This window comes from Mytilus galloprovincialis, chromosome 8, assembly GCF_965363235.1.
Source record: "Mytilus galloprovincialis chromosome 8, xbMytGall1.hap1.1, whole genome shotgun sequence".
NCBI classification, from domain to species: domain Eukaryota; kingdom Metazoa; phylum Mollusca; class Bivalvia; order Mytilida; family Mytilidae; genus Mytilus; species Mytilus galloprovincialis.
In genome coordinates, this window is record NC_134845.1 from 1001411 (window position 1) to 1020048 (window position 18638).

At 32.3% G+C, this 18638-nt stretch overlaps 1 protein-coding gene across 2 annotated transcripts; it reads right to left on the minus strand.

Moving 5' to 3' along the window:
* Positions 1 to 409: 409 nt before the first annotated feature.
* Positions 410 to 16811, minus strand: LOC143084824 (uncharacterized). 2 transcript variants are annotated; one of them, XM_076260887.1, is made up of 12 exons: positions 16684 to 16811; positions 14051 to 14154; positions 13615 to 13730; positions 13100 to 13324; positions 11984 to 12205; positions 11682 to 11712; positions 8241 to 8326; positions 7369 to 7602; positions 6190 to 6420; positions 5394 to 5424; positions 4093 to 4770; positions 410 to 2858 (listed from the first exon to the last, which is right to left on the minus strand). In XM_076260887.1, exons 2-12 carry the CDS (start codon positions 14139 to 14141, stop codon positions 2581 to 2583), a joined length of 2223 nt encoding a protein of 740 aa, XP_076117002.1. In that variant the 5' UTR covers positions 14142 to 14154; positions 16684 to 16811; the 3' UTR covers positions 410 to 2580. The 2 variants fall into 2 exon arrangements, with proteins under 2 accessions (XP_076117002.1, XP_076117003.1); XM_076260888.1 differs by lacking the exon at positions 16684 to 16811 and adding an exon at positions 16642 to 16660.
* Between the last annotated feature and the right edge of the window lie 1827 nt (positions 16812 to 18638).

Sequence of the window (18638 nt, forward strand, 5' to 3'; positions counted from 1 at the left end):
AATTTATAACAAAACAATTTACGAAATAAATATGACAGAGTGACATGAACCAACGACAGATAACTAATTATGACTTATATACTGGTTTGTGCAATATAGTCATTAAATTTACTGAACCATGTCAGTCATTTTGATTGATGGCATGCAATATATAATCGTAAACCATTATAGGTCAACATAGAGCCTTGGCTCACACTGAACAGCAAGCTATAAAGGGCCCCAAAATGACTAGTGTCAAACCATTCAAACAAGTAAACCAACGATCCAATCTTATATATATATAAAAGAGAAACAGTAATGAACCAATGTTTACAAATCTGATAATTTAACCTAAATTTTGTTCAAGTTGTTACTCTACTGAATTCAATTAACCAATCATATTCCTTCTTTTAGAGAAAAGAGTACTCAGTATCTATGATGCAAATTTATTGTTTCTTAACAATTGTAAGACATTATTAAATATCACAGTTATCATTTCCATCATGCTTGGTAACAAAATATTTATGAAAATAAAAATAACATATAATTAACCTGAAAACTTTGACACATTACATATTTATATTTACTCAATTACATATATTCAACTGATTATTACTCATATATTCATGCAGATTATTCAACAAAATTGAAAACATACCTTAAAATTATCATTGAGATTTTTGAAACATAACTTGAAATGTTTTAGAGAACCCCTTCAACCACAGAGGTATGTGTTGGTTGATTGATTGATTGTCGTTTATTATTCAAAGACAAATATTTTTTGCATGTTCCAGACCATCAGTAAAAATTGGAAATAAAATTGAGAATGGAAATGGGAAATATGTGAAAGAGACAACAACCCGAGCAAAGAGCAGACCACTGTACATTTGTGTTATGGTATCTGTACATAAAAAATTATCATGCAGGTAGTATAGTTTTCAAAACATCAATATCTAAGAAAAAATAGATTTCAAAGGTTGACCCCTTATTCAACTGATCAAATAAACTATATTTATGCATCTCACAATCAAGTTATAATGCCACAAATCATTCAGTCTATAATATAAATGATATAATATAAATCTATGACAACGTCGTATAAAAATTATTTAGGTTCACATGAATGAACAACTTTCCAGTTTAAATACAAAAATAATCCTTCAGTGTCATAACTGACATAAGTCATCCTGAAGAAACATGAAATACATGGTATTGATTGGTCATCCCTCACTAAATACCATCTGCATGCAAAATTTACATGAGAAACTAAATTTGCATAAAAACTTTGCCTGAGTCATTTGACCTTGAAGTATAGATTGATCACAACAACAGATATAAGAAAAAGTGTTTCAAATAAACTATTGACAGAGAGACATGTTTCGTCTGTCACAAAAGTTTTTCCAAGAGTAAAAAGCAAAGGATGAAATGTAAATAGCAATACTTTAATTTGTCAACCATGCAACCGTTTTCAAAGTCAATAGACAATGACTTAGGGGGCAAAATCAAATAATCTCAACTAGAATGACATGTGTCAATGCTAATACAAAGCAGCATACCACATATCACTGGCTTATCATAAGTGGTTTTCCTTTAACTGACCTTATCACACAATCTGTTCACAAATTGGTGTTTCTGACACCTTCACACTGTGAGAAACGATATAACTAATTCTCACTGTTTAGGAAGAAATATATAGAACTTAAAAAATTAGTTCAAAAGAAAAGTTGTAAAAAATTCATCCATTGTTGGACTTGTTAAGACTATCACATATAATGGACAATGTCATTTAAATTTATATACATATGCATATGCATGGAATGAAAAGATAATAAAAATAAACACACACATTTAAGTTAAGCACCTTCATCAATCATTTGAGTTGTCCTGCTCTACGACTTGTGATATAGGATATACCTTTAGATGCTGCAAATATTCAAGAACACAATTTACAAATACAAAAACAAAACATTCCAATGTAATCTCAATATAAATATAGACTTAAGTAGACATTGATAAGAACACTTGATAATGTAACACAATAAAAATGGGTGCTGTAATTAGTTAATATAAAATAACATGGGTTATTCCAAAAGTGAATATAGCCATGGATGGAAATGCCCTTTTATTTACAAAATTGGTAAAAGAGCCAAATGGTTTTCTCAAGCAACTCCACATTTTCATGTTTTTTTCTAATGAATAAAGGGCCTGTCACTGTGTTAAAATGTGAGGTATTTGAGAAAAAACAGAATAAGAATGTGTCCATAGTACACGGATGCCCCACTCGCACTATCATTTTCCATGTTCAATGGACCGTGAAATTGGGGTCAAAACTTAATTTGGAATTACAATTAGAAAGATCATATCATAGGGAACATGTGTACTAAATTTCAAACTGATGTGACTTCAACTTCACCAAAAACTACCTTGACCAAAAACTTTAGCCAAACACAGGGACATTCACCACAGGCAGAATGGTGGAAAAAGATATCATTATTTCAAACTGAAATAATATTATTAAAAAAACATCCAATAAAGCTAAATTATAAATAATCACATTTATATAATAATGACACATTTAGATTTATCACATATATACTGTCATTATACTCGCTGATAAGTAATCACATACTCTGGATAACACTGTGCTGCATCAAAAGCAAGAAACTCACGGAAATTCCACAACCCATCAACAACAACTGAGTCATATGATCCGTGTCCTGAGGAATTATGGGAAGGATCAGTACATTTGTCTTTCTCACAAGATTTACATGGGGGACGGGCAAACTTCTTCTCTGTTTCAGTCACAAAGATTTCTCCAAGAGCCATTCTCAACAGAATCATCTTCTTTGGCTTAGCTTTGTCCCTTTCACTTTTTTTATCTACAAAATAAAATGATAAAAGATAGTCCAACTTTATAGTAAAGATACCATTAATTATCAACAGAGACTACCTGACTATATGTATATTAAACAATTAACAAAATGTTTTATAACCTTTACATACATGTACTATAAAGAAAACATTTAACGTTCCCTCCTCTTCCCACTGTTTTACAGATAATACAACAGTTATTGAAATAAAATCATCAACATACAAAAAATGCATGGCTCTGTAGAGAACACTATTTTACCATTACAGACAATATAACCCCCCTTTACTTGAACCCTGGATCTTCCCTTACCATGTTAAACAGTTATGGATACAAGTACATGTATTATAGACACTGGCTACAGTTACATTGAATTAGTTTGGTAATTAATCAGTTCCTTTCCCAACCCTTTATTCCAGTAATTAGTCTCCAATGTAACTTTAACTTTTTTTGTAATTGTTACATTTCAATGAAACCGTAGCAAGTGACAATATTATATAACAGAACAGATTTAAATATATGCATTTTATAATATATACAGTTTGTTTTGAAGTGTTTCAAGAAAATTTAAAGTTTAATATAAATAAAATATTTTTTGTTATTCTATTCAATTGTTATAGTAACAGACTATTAACCTTTTTGGATTCGAGCGTCACTGATGAGTCTTGTTTAGACGAAACGCGCATCTGGCGTATATACAAAATTTAGTCCTGGTATCTATTATGAATTTATTTATGTATTTTCCCTGATAAAGGTTGTCAAATTAAAAGAACAAAGTTCCAATGTCCTCATTGTGTTGCACATATTTTATCTATCCATGGATCAAAAGCAATAACTAAAAAATATACTTTTTTCTTTTTCTTTAAAACTGTCTTAGACAAATAAATGCTTCTTAGCAAAATCAAAGTAATTTCCAATGTAAATAGTCACATTTTAAAGGGGCATAATTATAGTTAAAGATATCTGATAATCACTTATTTTTTGAAAGTGTCATAAAATTGTGGCAATAACTGCAATCATAAGAGCATTATAGCTAACAATTATATTTTCAATATAACTAATATTTCGAAGCGACATAACACTTTTAAAAATAATTGAATGGCACTAACAAGACAGGATGGATGATTAAATGACCAGTGTTTATATTTTTCCCTGCAAAGCGTTGTGCGGGGGACAATAAGGACTGGAATTATATATACAAAATAAATTTCCATTTCACCTAAAGAATTTAGATTACATTATACCTGCATACTGATCTGCCTTTGTTGAGCTTTCTGATGCGTAGACGGCTGCTCCAAACATGGCCTTGTCCGTCAGTCTGATGTCAAATCCTTGTGTGGCGATCGTTGAAATCCTATCTTCCTGGGTACCATGGAATAGATAGTGCTCATTTATCTCAGGGTAAACATCGGTAAAAACATTCTTATCAGCTTTTCCAGTGGTAAAAATTCTCCTTTTTTTAACCCCACTAGGAAGATCTCCTAACTGACCAAAAGGTGTTTCTAGTACTCCAGCTTTATGGAATAGTTTTCCTCTCATCTGAACATACTTTTCAAACAGTTCTGTATTTTCAATCCTTTCAACTTTTGTCACTTGAATGTTCGTATAATTCAAGTCTTCCAAGCCAGCACCATCACGACCTTTTCCAACGAATTTCGGTATCCATGTCTCTTCCACAATTTTACTGACAGCTGTTTCTATCTGTCTAGTCACTTTAACTAGTTTATAACGTTCTCTCTTGGTCTGTGAGTTCCATTCCTTCAGGGACTTGGCTGGACCAAATATGGACCAGTAACTAGGAGGCTTGTCCTGGTACTGGTACATCCACAGAAAGAAAGCTGGTGTTCCTGGAGCTGGGGACTCGGGTGGGGCAGATGGCTCGACTGTAGGGGGTGGGGCTGATGGCATCTTTAATGTCAGACCTAAAATGATGGTTAAAATTAATGAGATTAGGACAAAAATCATAATAATTGAAAATTGCATAATTCAAACTAATAAGTAACGATAATTCAATCTATTTATTGAATTATAAAAAAGTTTCCCTTACCATACTCTCTTTATTGGCCCCAAATGTTTTTTGTCAACTGGCTTTTAAAACTTATTTCTGTAGTGTTTTTGATGAAAGTATTCTGGAAACTTGAACTGACAACTTCAACAAATAGTTGAAACTTTCATTCTTCCTTGTGTTTTTTTTATTCCTAATATGTTAATTATGTTCAACTTGTTACTCAAAATATGAGATTTTGATTGTTTTTAAATTAGTCTTTAACATTGTCTAAATTTCAAAGGGAATTGAGAGACAATTCTTCACTTGAGGCTTATATCACCAACTCTATTAATTCTTTTTTTCGTGTGATTCTGTACTTATCCCTCACACTACCTCAAACATGGTATGGGTTTTTCTCATTGTTGAAGGCCATATAGTTGCCTTTAATTGCTTGCATCCACTTTATTTTGACCATTGGTGGATAGTTGTCTGATTGGCAATCATACCACATCTCCTTCTTTTTATAATGATTATAAATCTTTTAGATTTTAATCTCACCTCTTGATACTTGAAATTCCTTTAGCAAAGCCTATATGAGAAAAATAGTACATTAATAGAAAGTAAAATCAAATTTTGATACTTCAAGCAGAAAAAGTCAAAACAGTAAGCTTAATTCCTGAATAAAAATGCATATCTTATTCAAATTGTATGAACTTTGAACTTTTTTTCCAGGGGCCAGCTAAAGCTTGAAGCTGGGTGTGGTATTCCCTCACTGTGTTGTCCCATCAAAGACCCATGAGCAGAATTCAGCTGTTTACTGTTTTTTTATGGGTTGTTGTCTCTTTGACACATTCCCCATTCCTCAATTTTATTTTTTAAAGAATATTTTTTTTTTTATCATGAGAAGAAATAAATTCATGGAAATTTTGATAAAATTAATTGAAAGAAATGACTGACATGATTAAAGTATGGAATCTGCCAAAGTGAGGGATTTTGATCCCTCCCATATGGAGCTACAAAAATGTTAAATGCTAAGACTGTTTACCAGTATCATTCCTAATGTTGACTTATTTTTCTGGATCAGCAAATGTGTAAATGGATAGCATTGAGTAATTAATATAAAGGAAATGTCAATTACACATAAAATAGTTGCAAATACTGAATTCTTAGGGGAGATGCAGCAATAACAAACTTTCCATTCTTTGGCTTTATCCAGTCCATCATGGAATCATTGACCTTCCATACTTGATTCAAGGACACTAACATGGGGCCACAGACAGGGTTAATTTAATTGCACTTACATTTTCAACAACCATACAGACTTTACTTCTTTTAATTATGCATATATACTTACATTTTCCACCACCATACAGTCTTTACTCCTATCAAAGACAACAATATAGATGTGTTGTAACTTTGTGTCACCATGCTTCAGATCAAACTTTCTGATACAACTCTCCATAGTCTTAGCCATCACATCAGGGGGGTACTTTAGAGCTCCTGTCCCGAGGGTGGGAAAGGCTAAATACTTGGCGTCATGGCTATGTGCCTTCTCTAGACAGTTAGTGATAAAATCTGTCAGAACCTGAAACATGCAATTAATCAAGTTAAAATACAGATCATGTTTAAATAGATCTTACAAAGATTAAACAATGCTTTGTTTAACTTCTTCTCTGAATAATTTAATTCTGGACCCTACAATTTAAAAGAGTAACAATTTCTAATATATCTTACATATTTTAGAAGTCATTATCATTTATCCAAAACTACCCCCAATAAATTTCATTGACAAGGATACTTAAAGAAAGTATTAACCAAATCTAAATGTCATCTTTGTATGTATAAGGGTTTACAACATCTCTATCAACAGTATATATACACTAAACAAAGTAAACAAAGAGTACAGAAAGATTATATTTTAGGAATAACATTGCTGTAGTTGAAGAGAGAGTTGCGGCAGTCAATTGGCAATTTTAACTATCACAAATGATGTTTAGCTGGCAACACATATTTGCAAATTCCAACTGATGATGAGGCAACTCAGTGTTCAACTCCAGTACTGTTATACCTGTCATATAAGTATGCATTACAACAAAAAATTGTACGTGAAAGCCTTTAAAAATGTAAAAAAAATTAAGATAAAACATAAATTCTATGAATGATTTTTGGCCCATAACATCTTGGCAATGTATTTATGACATGATACAAAGGATTTCAAACCAAAGGTTAAATTCAAACTTTTATACTTCAGACTTGAATACATTCCTATTGAGATAGATGATGATTTATTTTGATTGTATTACATTAATCAAGCAATTGTGATTTCCACCAATTCAAAATGGCTACCAAATTAAGATGTGAATTTTTATGAAAACTTTAAACAAAGAAAAAAGATTGCATTAGAAATTATATTAGTTGCATCTTCATAGCATGATAGGCAAAATTTATCAAAGATCAAAGATGTTTTATGTTTTACCAATCTATTGGAAAATCAGCAGCTTTTGTCCTGATTTATAAAGGATATTTTACCAACCTGTTGCGGATTATCTGAGGTATTTTTCCAATCAGGTAAAGAACCAAAGTAAACAAATCTACAATGAAGTTTGTATGCTCGGGTAGCTGCCACCTCTGTATAGTCCACTCCGGAGGGATAGTTATTATCACAAGCAGTCTGTATGTCTGGTCCTGCAGCATCTAGAACTGACTTAGATAGCGCACCATACTTTAACTTTAATTCTTTAGATGCTGTTATAACCATCACATCACACTGAAAACAATATATATGATATATGTAATGAAAATAAAATCAAAGGGAGACAGCACTGTAAGGTCAGTAACTGTGGATTTATTTATTTTCATGGATCATGAAAACTTGCAAGTTTGTAGATGTTTAATTTCATAATTTTGACGAGGTGTGCATGCAATCCTATAGAAAATTAATATTGTTATTCAATGAACATTTAATCTTGTGCTTCACATCTACCCTTGAAATCCATGAAAATTAGTCTCCAACAAATAATAATGAATCCACAACTTCAGCTTATATGATTTTATTGGAAAGGAAAAGGTTATGTTACATTGCAATCCAACGAGCATATTATGGCATGACTATATAAAAGCACAAACAACTTAAAAATTTACATGCTACAGAGCAACTAGAAGCAAATAGATTTTGATTTAATCTTAACAAAGTGCAGTTGAATATTTAAGGTCAATCTGGGATTTCATTATTTGTGGTTATTCACATATTGAATCTGAAAAAACCCAACACAGTCCAATTCATCATAAATACTTGTGAGTTCTTGGAAAAGTCCATACCAACAATGGTTTATATAGTAAGAAGTTTTACTATATAAATCCTTGTGCCAAGGTTCATTATGTGATGAATTTGTTTTTACATCTTACCCTTTGTTTAGTGATAGTCCCTTTCTGTATTATAACATTAATATGTCCACATTTACAGGAATGACTGCCGCCCTGAGATACAGCACCTACAATTGTACAGTTTATAGTTGTATAACGTTAGAGAACGACTTTAACTCTCCCTTAAATATAAAATAAGTTTTTCCCTATACAAAATTCAATATTCAAGCATCTCAATTCTGTGAGCACTATATCCCTAGCCCTAAAGGTTCATGATCACATTTTGTATGTCTCTGAAAAAACAAGACAATTTCAACGCCCACCACAACCTACTCAATTAATGGAAAAGAATATGTCTACCCCTAATCAGGAACCTTGTCGGTGTGATTGTCCCATGACATATCTAAATGATTTTAAGTGATTTGGACTAATGCTGTTGATTATCTTTATTTACTTTTGCCCAATTCATTTACAACTTTGTAGATCCTTTGCCTATTGATGAAGGACCAACCGCAGAGGTCGAACCCTGAACAGTTGGGGCAAGTATGGACAAAACATTCAAGCGTGATACAGCTCTGAATTTGGATTGTGATCAAATTTTTGACATTACATGGGATTTTTTACACAAAACAAATGTCAAGATTTTACAAATCAATTAAAGATTTCTTCTTCAAACTTATTTAAATCTAAAATTAAATAGTTGACACAGCATAGGTTTCTGACACAGAATGAATGTGGTCTAATGAACTTAAAATTATTTTTTGCCTTTGAGCAATTCACTATGCTGTTGAATATTAATCCTCTCAAAAAAATGTTTGAAGAAATTTTCTTTTTATTTATGAAATCTGAAATGAGAAAAATTTAACCCCCTCCCCCTTTTTTTTCACATCCCTGTTTCCCTTTTTCCAAAACTGATATCAATTCAAATTTCTAATGGAGTTTGCAACAATAACTACTCTTTTAAATACATCATAAAATATTAAAATGTAAAATAAAGTGCTTGTTATCACTGAATGGTAAAGATTGGTTGGTAGTAAAAGTGAATATACATTGTTTATAGTATAAAACAATAAAAAAAACTTCATCAGCAACATTTTATATTGGCAAATTTCCAATGAAGTTATTTACATAAAGTTATTGGCAAATAAAAATAGAAAATGACACCATAGTCATGTCTGGCAAATGTCCAACATACATTATCTAAAAACATTTTAGATAAGATAAGGAAACAAGAGGCTGTCACAACGACAGCAAACCGGATTTATTAATATTTATTTGTGTCCTGGCAATATCACAAGAACCATTACTGATGAATGGTGAAAGTGAAAATCGTCAATATCAAATTTGACCTCCATTTTGTCATCAGTATCAACATATTAAAATTTGAAATCTTAGATTGAATGGTTCATGAGTAAATGCAACAACGTGAATGGAAACACCATTTTACAATCTTTCAAGAACCATAACGCCTGAACGGTAAAAGTCAAAATCGTCATTATTGAACTTGACCTCTATTTTGTCATCAGTAACAACATATAAAAATTTCAAAAGCTTTGGTTGAATGGTTCATGATAAAATGCACGGACACGACTGGAAACTCCATTTTTCAATCTTTCAAAAACCATAACTCCTGAACAGTAAAAGTCAAAATCGTCATTATTTAACTTGACCTCCATTTTGTCATCAGTAACAACATATTAAAATTTGGGAAGCTTTGGTAGAACAGTTCATGCGTAAATGCACGGACACGACTGAAAACTCCATTTTTCAATCTTTCAAGAACCATAACTCCTGAACGGTAAAAGTCAAAATCGCCATTATTGAACTTGACCTTCATTTAGTTGTCAGTAACAACATATTAAAATTTTAAAAGCTTTGGCCGAACGGTTCATGAGTTAATGCACGGACAACATTTGATTGCCGCCCGCCCGACCGCCCGGCTGCCCGACTGCCCGACTGCCCGACTGCCCGACCGCCCGGCCGCCCGCCGAGCATCCCCAAATCAATAACCGACATTTTTGTCACAAAAATCCGGTTAAAAAAGCTTCATCAGCAACATTTTATATTGGCAAATTTCCAATGAAATTATTTACATAAAGTTATTGGCAAATAAAAATAGAAAATGACATCATAGTCATGTCTGGCAAATTTCCAACATATATTATCAACTACTATTCTATACAAAGAAAGATAACTCCAATTGAAAATTAATTGCTATTGCACAATATTGTGCAATTAGATATTTCTTGCTATTGTGCAATACTGTGCAATTGAAAATTTCTTGCTATTGCACAATACTTGATATGGAATCCTGATTTGGACCAACTTGAAAACTGGGCCCATAATCAAAAATCAAAGTACATGTTTAGATAAAGCATATCAAATAAGCCCAAGAATTTAATTTTTGTTAAAATCAAACTTAGTTTAATTTTGGACCCTTTGGACCTTAATGTAGACCAATTTGAAAACTGGACCAAAAATTAAGAATCTACATACACAGTTAGATTTGGCATATCAAAGAACCCATTTATTCAATTTTTGATGAAATCAAACAAAGTTTAATTTTGGACCCCCATTTGGACCAACTTGAAAACTGGGCCAATAATTAAAAATCTAAGTAAATTTTTAAATTCAGCATATCAAAGAACCCCAAGGATTCAATTTTTGTTAAAATCAAACTAAGTTTAATTTTGGACCCTTTGGACCTTAATGTAGACCAATTTGAAAACGGGACCAAAAATTAAGAATCTACATACATAGTTAGATTCAGCATATCAAAGAACCCCAATTATTCAATTTTTGATGAAATCACACAAAGTTCAATTTTGGACCCTTTGGGCCCCTTATTCCTAAACTGTTTGGACCAAAACTCCCAAAATCAAACCCAACCTTCCTTTTATGGTCATAAACCTTGTGTTTAAATTTCATAGATTTCTATTTACTTATACTAAAGTTATGCCTTATGGTGTGAAAACCAAGAAAAATGCTTATTTGGGCCCCTTTTTGGCCCCTCATTCCTAAACTGTTCGGACCTCAACTCCCAAAATCAATCCAATTAAAATTTTAGCGGTCGTATAAAAAATCATGTTTTAATGTTATAGTCATGAGTCTGAAGCTCTTTTCTGGATTGATCTTCATCAGGAACATTCAAAACCAATTATTTAAATGCCAAGAAAAGTTGAAGACCTATATAATGAAGACTGTATATTGCCCTCTAGATTTTCGAGTTATTTGTATTGTTGGGTTGCTGTCTCATTGTCTTATAAAACATAGATCTCACTTTTCATATAGTGTCTCAGATTTTAATTTGTTTAAAAATTACACAAGAATTAGTCAGGTTTGAAAGGTTTTAGAATTTTTTTTTATTAGACAGAACCTATTCAATCTCTCTGCCTTTGAGGAAACATAGATATGTTAAAAGTTCTCCATATTTGTGAAAGGAAATAAGTATTTCTAACCTTAACTTATGGATGTCTTTCTTACCTGATAATTCCCTTGCTTTCCTTTCAAATGCCTGAAAATAAGATATATTTATATTTTTCTTTCTTTAAATCCTATACATATTGATTGATCATTGGACAAATTGTCCAGCAAGCAGAACACCTTACAAGAGTATTCAAGACAATACAATTCCTTATAGATACAAATGAAAATGTTTCATACAAAATATTTGTCAAAAAATAGTACCGGAATCAGTCAATTTAGATTTTAAAGCAGTAAACCAAAATATGCATTGTGTGAAAACTTAAATGCCAAATGTTTAAAATTGTGATTCATAAACCTACCCTATATACAGAATTCTGTGTTCTATGACAAACTATAACAATAGAATCGATAGAAGTGGAATGAAATAACTGTTCAAAGTCCACGACTGACTGAAGCATGGTATCTGTCAATATATCATCTGGGTAGTTCAAGTATCCTGATCCAAAGGGAGGAAAAACAAGGGAAGAAACTCCATACTGTTCTGCCATAGTTAGACAGTTGGTCATAGCTGTGGTTATTGCCTATAAAACATATATACTCAACTTGTACTTTGAGCAGCACTTTGTCCAGCCCTTGAACCCATTGGATATTTAAATGACCTGCAATGGTCTTTAAATTGAAATGCCCAAATTGTACATTGATTATAGAGAGACACTGAGACAACATTTTTTATTTATTTATTTCAAGGGTTCAAAATACTCGTAAGCTTGGAGGAAGAAATAAACATGACTACTATTGCTAATTTTTCATCTTCATAAAAGTGTAAAAATTCATTTCGTGATTCCATCCCAGAACCAATTTAATTGTTTTAATAACAGTGACTTTGACCTTTGACCTGTGGATGTCAAAATAAATAGTCTTTCTCTCTTTCTCTGTATCTTTCATCTATAGGGCAATTTGATATTTTATAACAACGGTTTTGTATCAGGGTTTTTTCTAGCAACTTGCAACTTTTTTTCAAACATTTTTCATGACATTCATGTTAAATTAAAATCAATTCATTTTATTTTCTTTAGCATTGGGAATATTATTTATATAAGTCATAACAAAATTTACTTGTTTGAGCCCTCATAGACCCCTCCCCTTTTAGAACTTACTTTCCCTGAATTAAGTTATTTCATGAAATGAATCCTATTTTGATTTAACCTTGAAATCCTTTTGTTCACATATTGTTGTCAATATTATGGAGTTTAATTATGCAACTGTCATACAAGTGAGAGGTTTAGCTAGTTATAAAACAAGATTTAATCCACAATTTTTCTACATAAGAAAATGCCTGTACCAAGTCAGGAATATGACAGATGTTATTCATTCGTTTGATGTGTGGTTGCTTTTGATTTGGCCATGTGATTAGGGACTTTCCGTTTGGAATTATCCTCGGAGTTCAGTATTTTTGTGATCTTAAGTTTTATTACCTGTTTGTTGTTGTCCTCCCATTTAGGTAAGGTCACATGATACACTTTACGACATTTTAGATTTCCACCATTGGTTACAGCAACTTCATTCTCAGTTATCCCCCCTGGATAGTTCTCCTCACATTCTTTCTGAATTGCATCACCCCCACTGTCAGCTAAAGCCTTTGACCCACGACCCGTTTCAAGGTCAAGGTCACTGTTCACACTATTTACAATTACATCTGCCTACAACAAAAATATAATTCACAGAATAACCATCAGAGATTAGTAAAGTTATTTAACAATGCATGGTACTGGAACATAAATTTTAAGTAAAATAAAAACGAAGAAAATAAAATTAACATTTGAACAATGTTATCTTTCATAAAATATTAAAGTAACTATAAAATCATTTAGTTGTATATTTTGCTTTGCCAAATTTATTGCAGACAAGAAAAGAAGCGCAACAAGTTAGATAACTCTTACATTCTCTTCTGCTATCTTTCCTGTATTACTCTAACTTAGATAACGCTTACGTTCTCTTCAGCTATCTTTCCCTGTATTATGCTAACTTTGATATTTCCAATCTTTACAAACTTTCTCCGTCTTGGTTTTTGTTCCTCAAATAAGTCTGGTGTAGACTTTGATAAAACTGGTAATAAAAAATAAATAATATATAAGGAGCATTAAGAAGACATGGTATGATTGGCAATTCAGTCAGATAACTTTTAACCAAAAACAATATTTTAGTTTATCAACTAAACAATAACAAGTAATAGTATATATCCTTCAAATATAAGAAAAAGACATTATGGTATAGTTAGATATAAGATACCAAGTGATTACAAAATGTAAAACAATTCAACTTATATTTAAATCTTATCATTCTTTCAGAATAGTGTAAGTCTATAACTAGTCTTTGATTTGCATCATCCAACATGTTATCGGTTAAATACAAATTGTCTTTGTTACCTTTATTTGTATGTAAGTTGGTGTCCCTGGCTATCTGTGTCGGGTTTCTTGTTGGAGATTTCCCTTCCTTCTTACTAAAAACATCACCCATTATTTATTTCTAGCTGAAATATGGAAGAGTTAATATTATCAATTATAACCATGATAACATGATCTGCAGCTCATATTTTGAAAAAAATTTGGTTAACAGTACTTTTAACACATAATAGTACTTGGAGCATATAATTATATTACATTTTTGGTTGCCAAACCAACATTCTCATTTGACCTCAAATAAAATAATTCTATTGTCATTAATTAAACTTTTATTTTGAAATTGTTGTTTAGATTTTAACTGAACATAGCGAGGTGTCATACCACCAATTACGCCCTTAAATTTAGAAAGTAGGCCTACTCGGACAAAAAATAGTGCATTTGATGTCATTGTTTACTTAAACTAACCAACAAATTGGCAGAAATGAAACTTTTGGTGAAAGAGAAATATATTAAGACCATTTTGAGCTAAAATTTACTTGTTTATGAGTTTGCATTCAAAATTGAGGATTAATGCACCCCATAGTATACTAATTTAAGATTTCCAGAAACCAGGGGTTATTTTTAGTAGTACCTCTATTCGGAAGACCTTTTCTTTTTTATATGATTTTAAACACCTGTTGAAAATTGGCATGTAGAAAGCTGATACATGTACAATTCAGAATATACCTGGTTTCTATGAAGTTAAACTTAAGGTCAAATATTTAGAAAGCTGTGAAAATTATAAAATTTGGTTGAACAGATAGGGACTTTTAATTGGTGGTATGACACCTATAGACTGGTACTCAACCGTTAGTGAAATTCTTGACAATATTTGTATATTCCGAAAGAATACTTGATATTTTACGGAGGGAACCACTGTTATCTCTATTTTGTGCATTTTTCCTTTGATCTTTTTTTGTGATAATTTATATATCATGCTACTCGCTTGAGATGGACAATTATCGCTAGAAACTAAGGAGGCACATGGCGTTGCTAATGAAATTGACAACGCCTTCATAGGTAAAGTAGCGATAAACAGATTATCATTAGTCCTCTCAGCTCGATTGTTTTTCTCGCTTTCGTCGTACCGGCTCAAGCGAGAAAATCAATCTCATTGAGATGATAAATGATAATGTATAATTACCTAACATAGCTATATAGTTTGTAAAGAAGCGCAGACACCATGGACACATTCAATGCCTTGTGTGTTATCTCTAATGCCAATGTTATATTTATTCTGTGTGTTATCTCTAATGCCAATGTTATATTTATTCTGTGTGTTATCTCTAATGCCAATGTTATATTTATTCTGTGTGTTATCTCTAATGCCAATGTTATATTTATTCTGTGTGTTATCTCTAATGCCAATGTTATATTTATTCTGTGTGTTATCTCTAATGCCAATGTTATATTTTTTCTGTGTGTTATCACTAATGCCAATGTTATATTTTTTCTGTGTGTTATCTCTAATGCCAATGTTATATTTATTCTGTGTGTTATCTCTAATGCCAATGTTATATTTATTCTGTGTGTTATCTCTAATGCCAATGTTATATTTATTCTGTGTGTTATCTCTAATGCCAATGTTATATTTATTCTGTGTGTTATCTCTAATGCCAATGTTATATTTATTCTGTGTGTTATCTCTAATGCCAATGTTATATATATCTTTTTCTGGTTTTTTTATGTGTCTGCAAATTAACTCAATGTATCCTTCACTAATAAGCATCTGGATATTCCTGGAGAGTTGTCTCATTGGCAATCCTACCAAATCTTCTTATTTTGATATTTACTGCAGCCTGCAGGGTGTATTGTTCAGGCTGTGTGAGTGCAGTAAAATGTGTCGCAATGTACATCATGTACATGCCTGTGGTATATATATATGCTATCCTATTTTACAGTTAGGCATTTTTGCTTGTGAGAGTGTCTCATTGGCAATCCTAACACAGTACTTAGTCTAATATCTCAGACAGTCTCAACTAGAGATATTACAATTAACAATTATGTATTGGTATAAAAGACGCTGGTTCCATGTGAGGTTGTAGGCAAAATTTTCCCTAAATAGGACTATAATAGGCCTTGTTTAATGATTCTGAGGAGTACACATCAGATAATCCCAAAAAGGATTAGTTTGAAAAAATTACAATAACAAAAGGCCTAATTACATATATGATTATCACCATCACCTCCATTGACCCAGGAACATATATATATTAACATATACTGTTCCCAGATTGACCTCAAAACATTATATATAACATTATAATTCAAAACTTTACAAAAGGTTAATTAACAGTAAAGTTAGTTTGATTAAAGTTTCAGTATTCACATTTTACCAAAAGTGAAAGTCAAAGCAATATTTAGATTTACTAAATTTAGGTAATTAATTCAACCTTACAGGTTATGATTGATCCTATTAAACAAGAAACTTTATAAAAGTTGTACATTTTATCAACTGCAACATGAATTAATTATTCAATCTGTAACGGCAAATACTTAATAGCTTTTCCTTTTGAAATAGACATCTAAAATGAAACTACAAAACATTGACTTGCGAAACAAGTAATCAATATTACCAATAAAGGCAATATATTAAAACAGAGAGTAACAACTCTTACTGGTATTCCTTTTTAAATGTTTTTACAATATATCATCTTTCTTTTTGTCATGTTTGAAAAATGTCGACTTATCTTATTGCCTTTGATTTATTTTGGTGTTTGCTTGTTTGTTGAAAACGAAAGTACAATGTTAAAAAGGGAAACTACTCAGTCTGCATGACGATTAATTTCCCGCCAAATATGTACAAATTTTATCTTTTTTTTCTTCTTACTTTTTTGGCGGAAACAAACCCCATATTTTCTTTCTTTGGCATGGCAATGCTATTTTACCGGCGGATTTTTTGGTGGGGTTTACTTTAGGTTTAACATATAATATTTTATTTGCAAAAGTGGCGGATCAGAACTTTTTGTTAGGGGGCCTCCAGCTAGTCATGCTTCAGTGATTCCCTATACTATCAACCAAATTTCCTGCACATATGCTGGACCAGGGTCCCCAAGCCCCTCCTTGGATCCACGTATGCGGATCCAGAACAAATTTTTATAAAAAGGGGGAGGGTGACTGCATAAGAGTGGGACAGCTCCAGTCATGCTTCAATGATTCCCAATGTAATCAACCAATTTTGTTCTCTCACTAAAGTGGGAGCCAAGCCTCAAATCTGCCTCTGTGACACACGCTTTGAGCTTACAACATAATCATTATAATAGTGACGTCGATCCTATATAAATATAAACACAAAATGCATTAGATAATGAAGAAACATATTAATAGGGATGCATATAATACAAACTACAAACAACAAGAATGTGTCCATAGTACACGAATGCCCCACTAGCACTATCATTTTCTACGTTCAGTGGACCGTGAAATTAGGGACAACACTCTACACATGTACTAGGTTTCAAGTTGATTTGTCTTCAACTTCATTCAAAATTATCTTGACAAAAAACTTTAATCTGAAACGGACGTACGGACGGACGGAAGAACGAACGAGCGGACGGACGCACAGACCCAAAAAAAACCAATGCCCATAAAAGGGGCATCAAAACTAAAAATACAATATTCTTGGATAATGTAAGAAACTGACCTGGAGTGATGTCTGCATCAAAGAGTTGGAAAGTAGGAATTCAGAATGTAAATTGAATGTTCTTAATCTTTGAGGAATTCTGATATGATTGTACAAACTCAAAGTTTTTTTTGTTTTGTTTAAACATTTTGTTAAATGAAATGTCCCCGCCACAAGCTAATAGACAATATAAATAGCATATCTTTCTAATTTGAAAAAAAACCAACCACCAATATGTATGATGTATCTTTCTTCGATGTGAAAAGGGCACTCTAAAAGTAGTGAGTACTACATGTATCCTCAACGTGACAGTTTTGACACACAGCGGAGGGGATCGTTTTAAGAGATTATTCAGGTTTTTGGTGAGGATTGTGTTGTATAGAGATCATCCAGGTTTTTGATGGGATCATGTTGTATAGAGATTATTCAGGTTTTTGGTAAGGACTGTGTTGTAAAGAGATCATCCAGGTTTTTGGTGGGGATTGTGTTGTATAGAGATCATCCAGGTTTTGGGTGGGGATTGTGTTGTTTAGAGATCATCTAGGTTTTTGGTGGGGATTGTGTTGTATAGAGATCATCCAGGTTTTAGGTGGGGATTGTGTTGTATAGCGATCATCCAAGTTTTTGGTGGTGATTGTGTTGTATAGAGATCATCTAGGTTTTTGGTGGGGATTGTGTTGTATAGAGATCATCCAGGTTTTTGGTGGTGATTGTGTTGTTTAGAGATCATCCAGGTTTTTGGTGGGGATTGTGTTGTTTAGACATCATCCAGGTTTTTGGTGGGGATTGTGTTGTATAGAGATCATCCAGGGTTTTGGTGGGGATTGTGTTGTATAGAGATCATCCAGGTTTTTGGTGGGGATTGTGTTGTAAAGAGATCATCCAGGTTTTTGGTGGAGATTGTGTTGTATACAGATCATCCAGGTTTTTGGAGGAGATTGTGTTGTATAG

What these genes read in the sequence shown, in the direction of transcription:
- LOC143084824 (XM_076260887.1), bottom strand. Translation starts at nt 14,141, where the DNA reads ATGGGTGATGTTTTTAGTAAGAAGGAAGGGAAATCTCCAACAAGAAAC. An exon ending in CACAGAATTCTGTATATAGG is followed by an intron (nt 11,713 to 11,983) that starts GTAGGTTTATGA and finishes TCTTATTTTCAG; the next exon opens with GCATTTGAAAGGAAAGCAAG. An exon ending in CCTCAGATAATCCGCAACAG is followed by an intron (nt 6,421 to 7,368) that starts GTTGGTAAAATA and finishes TGCATGTTTCAG; the next exon opens with GTTCTGACAGATTTTATCAC.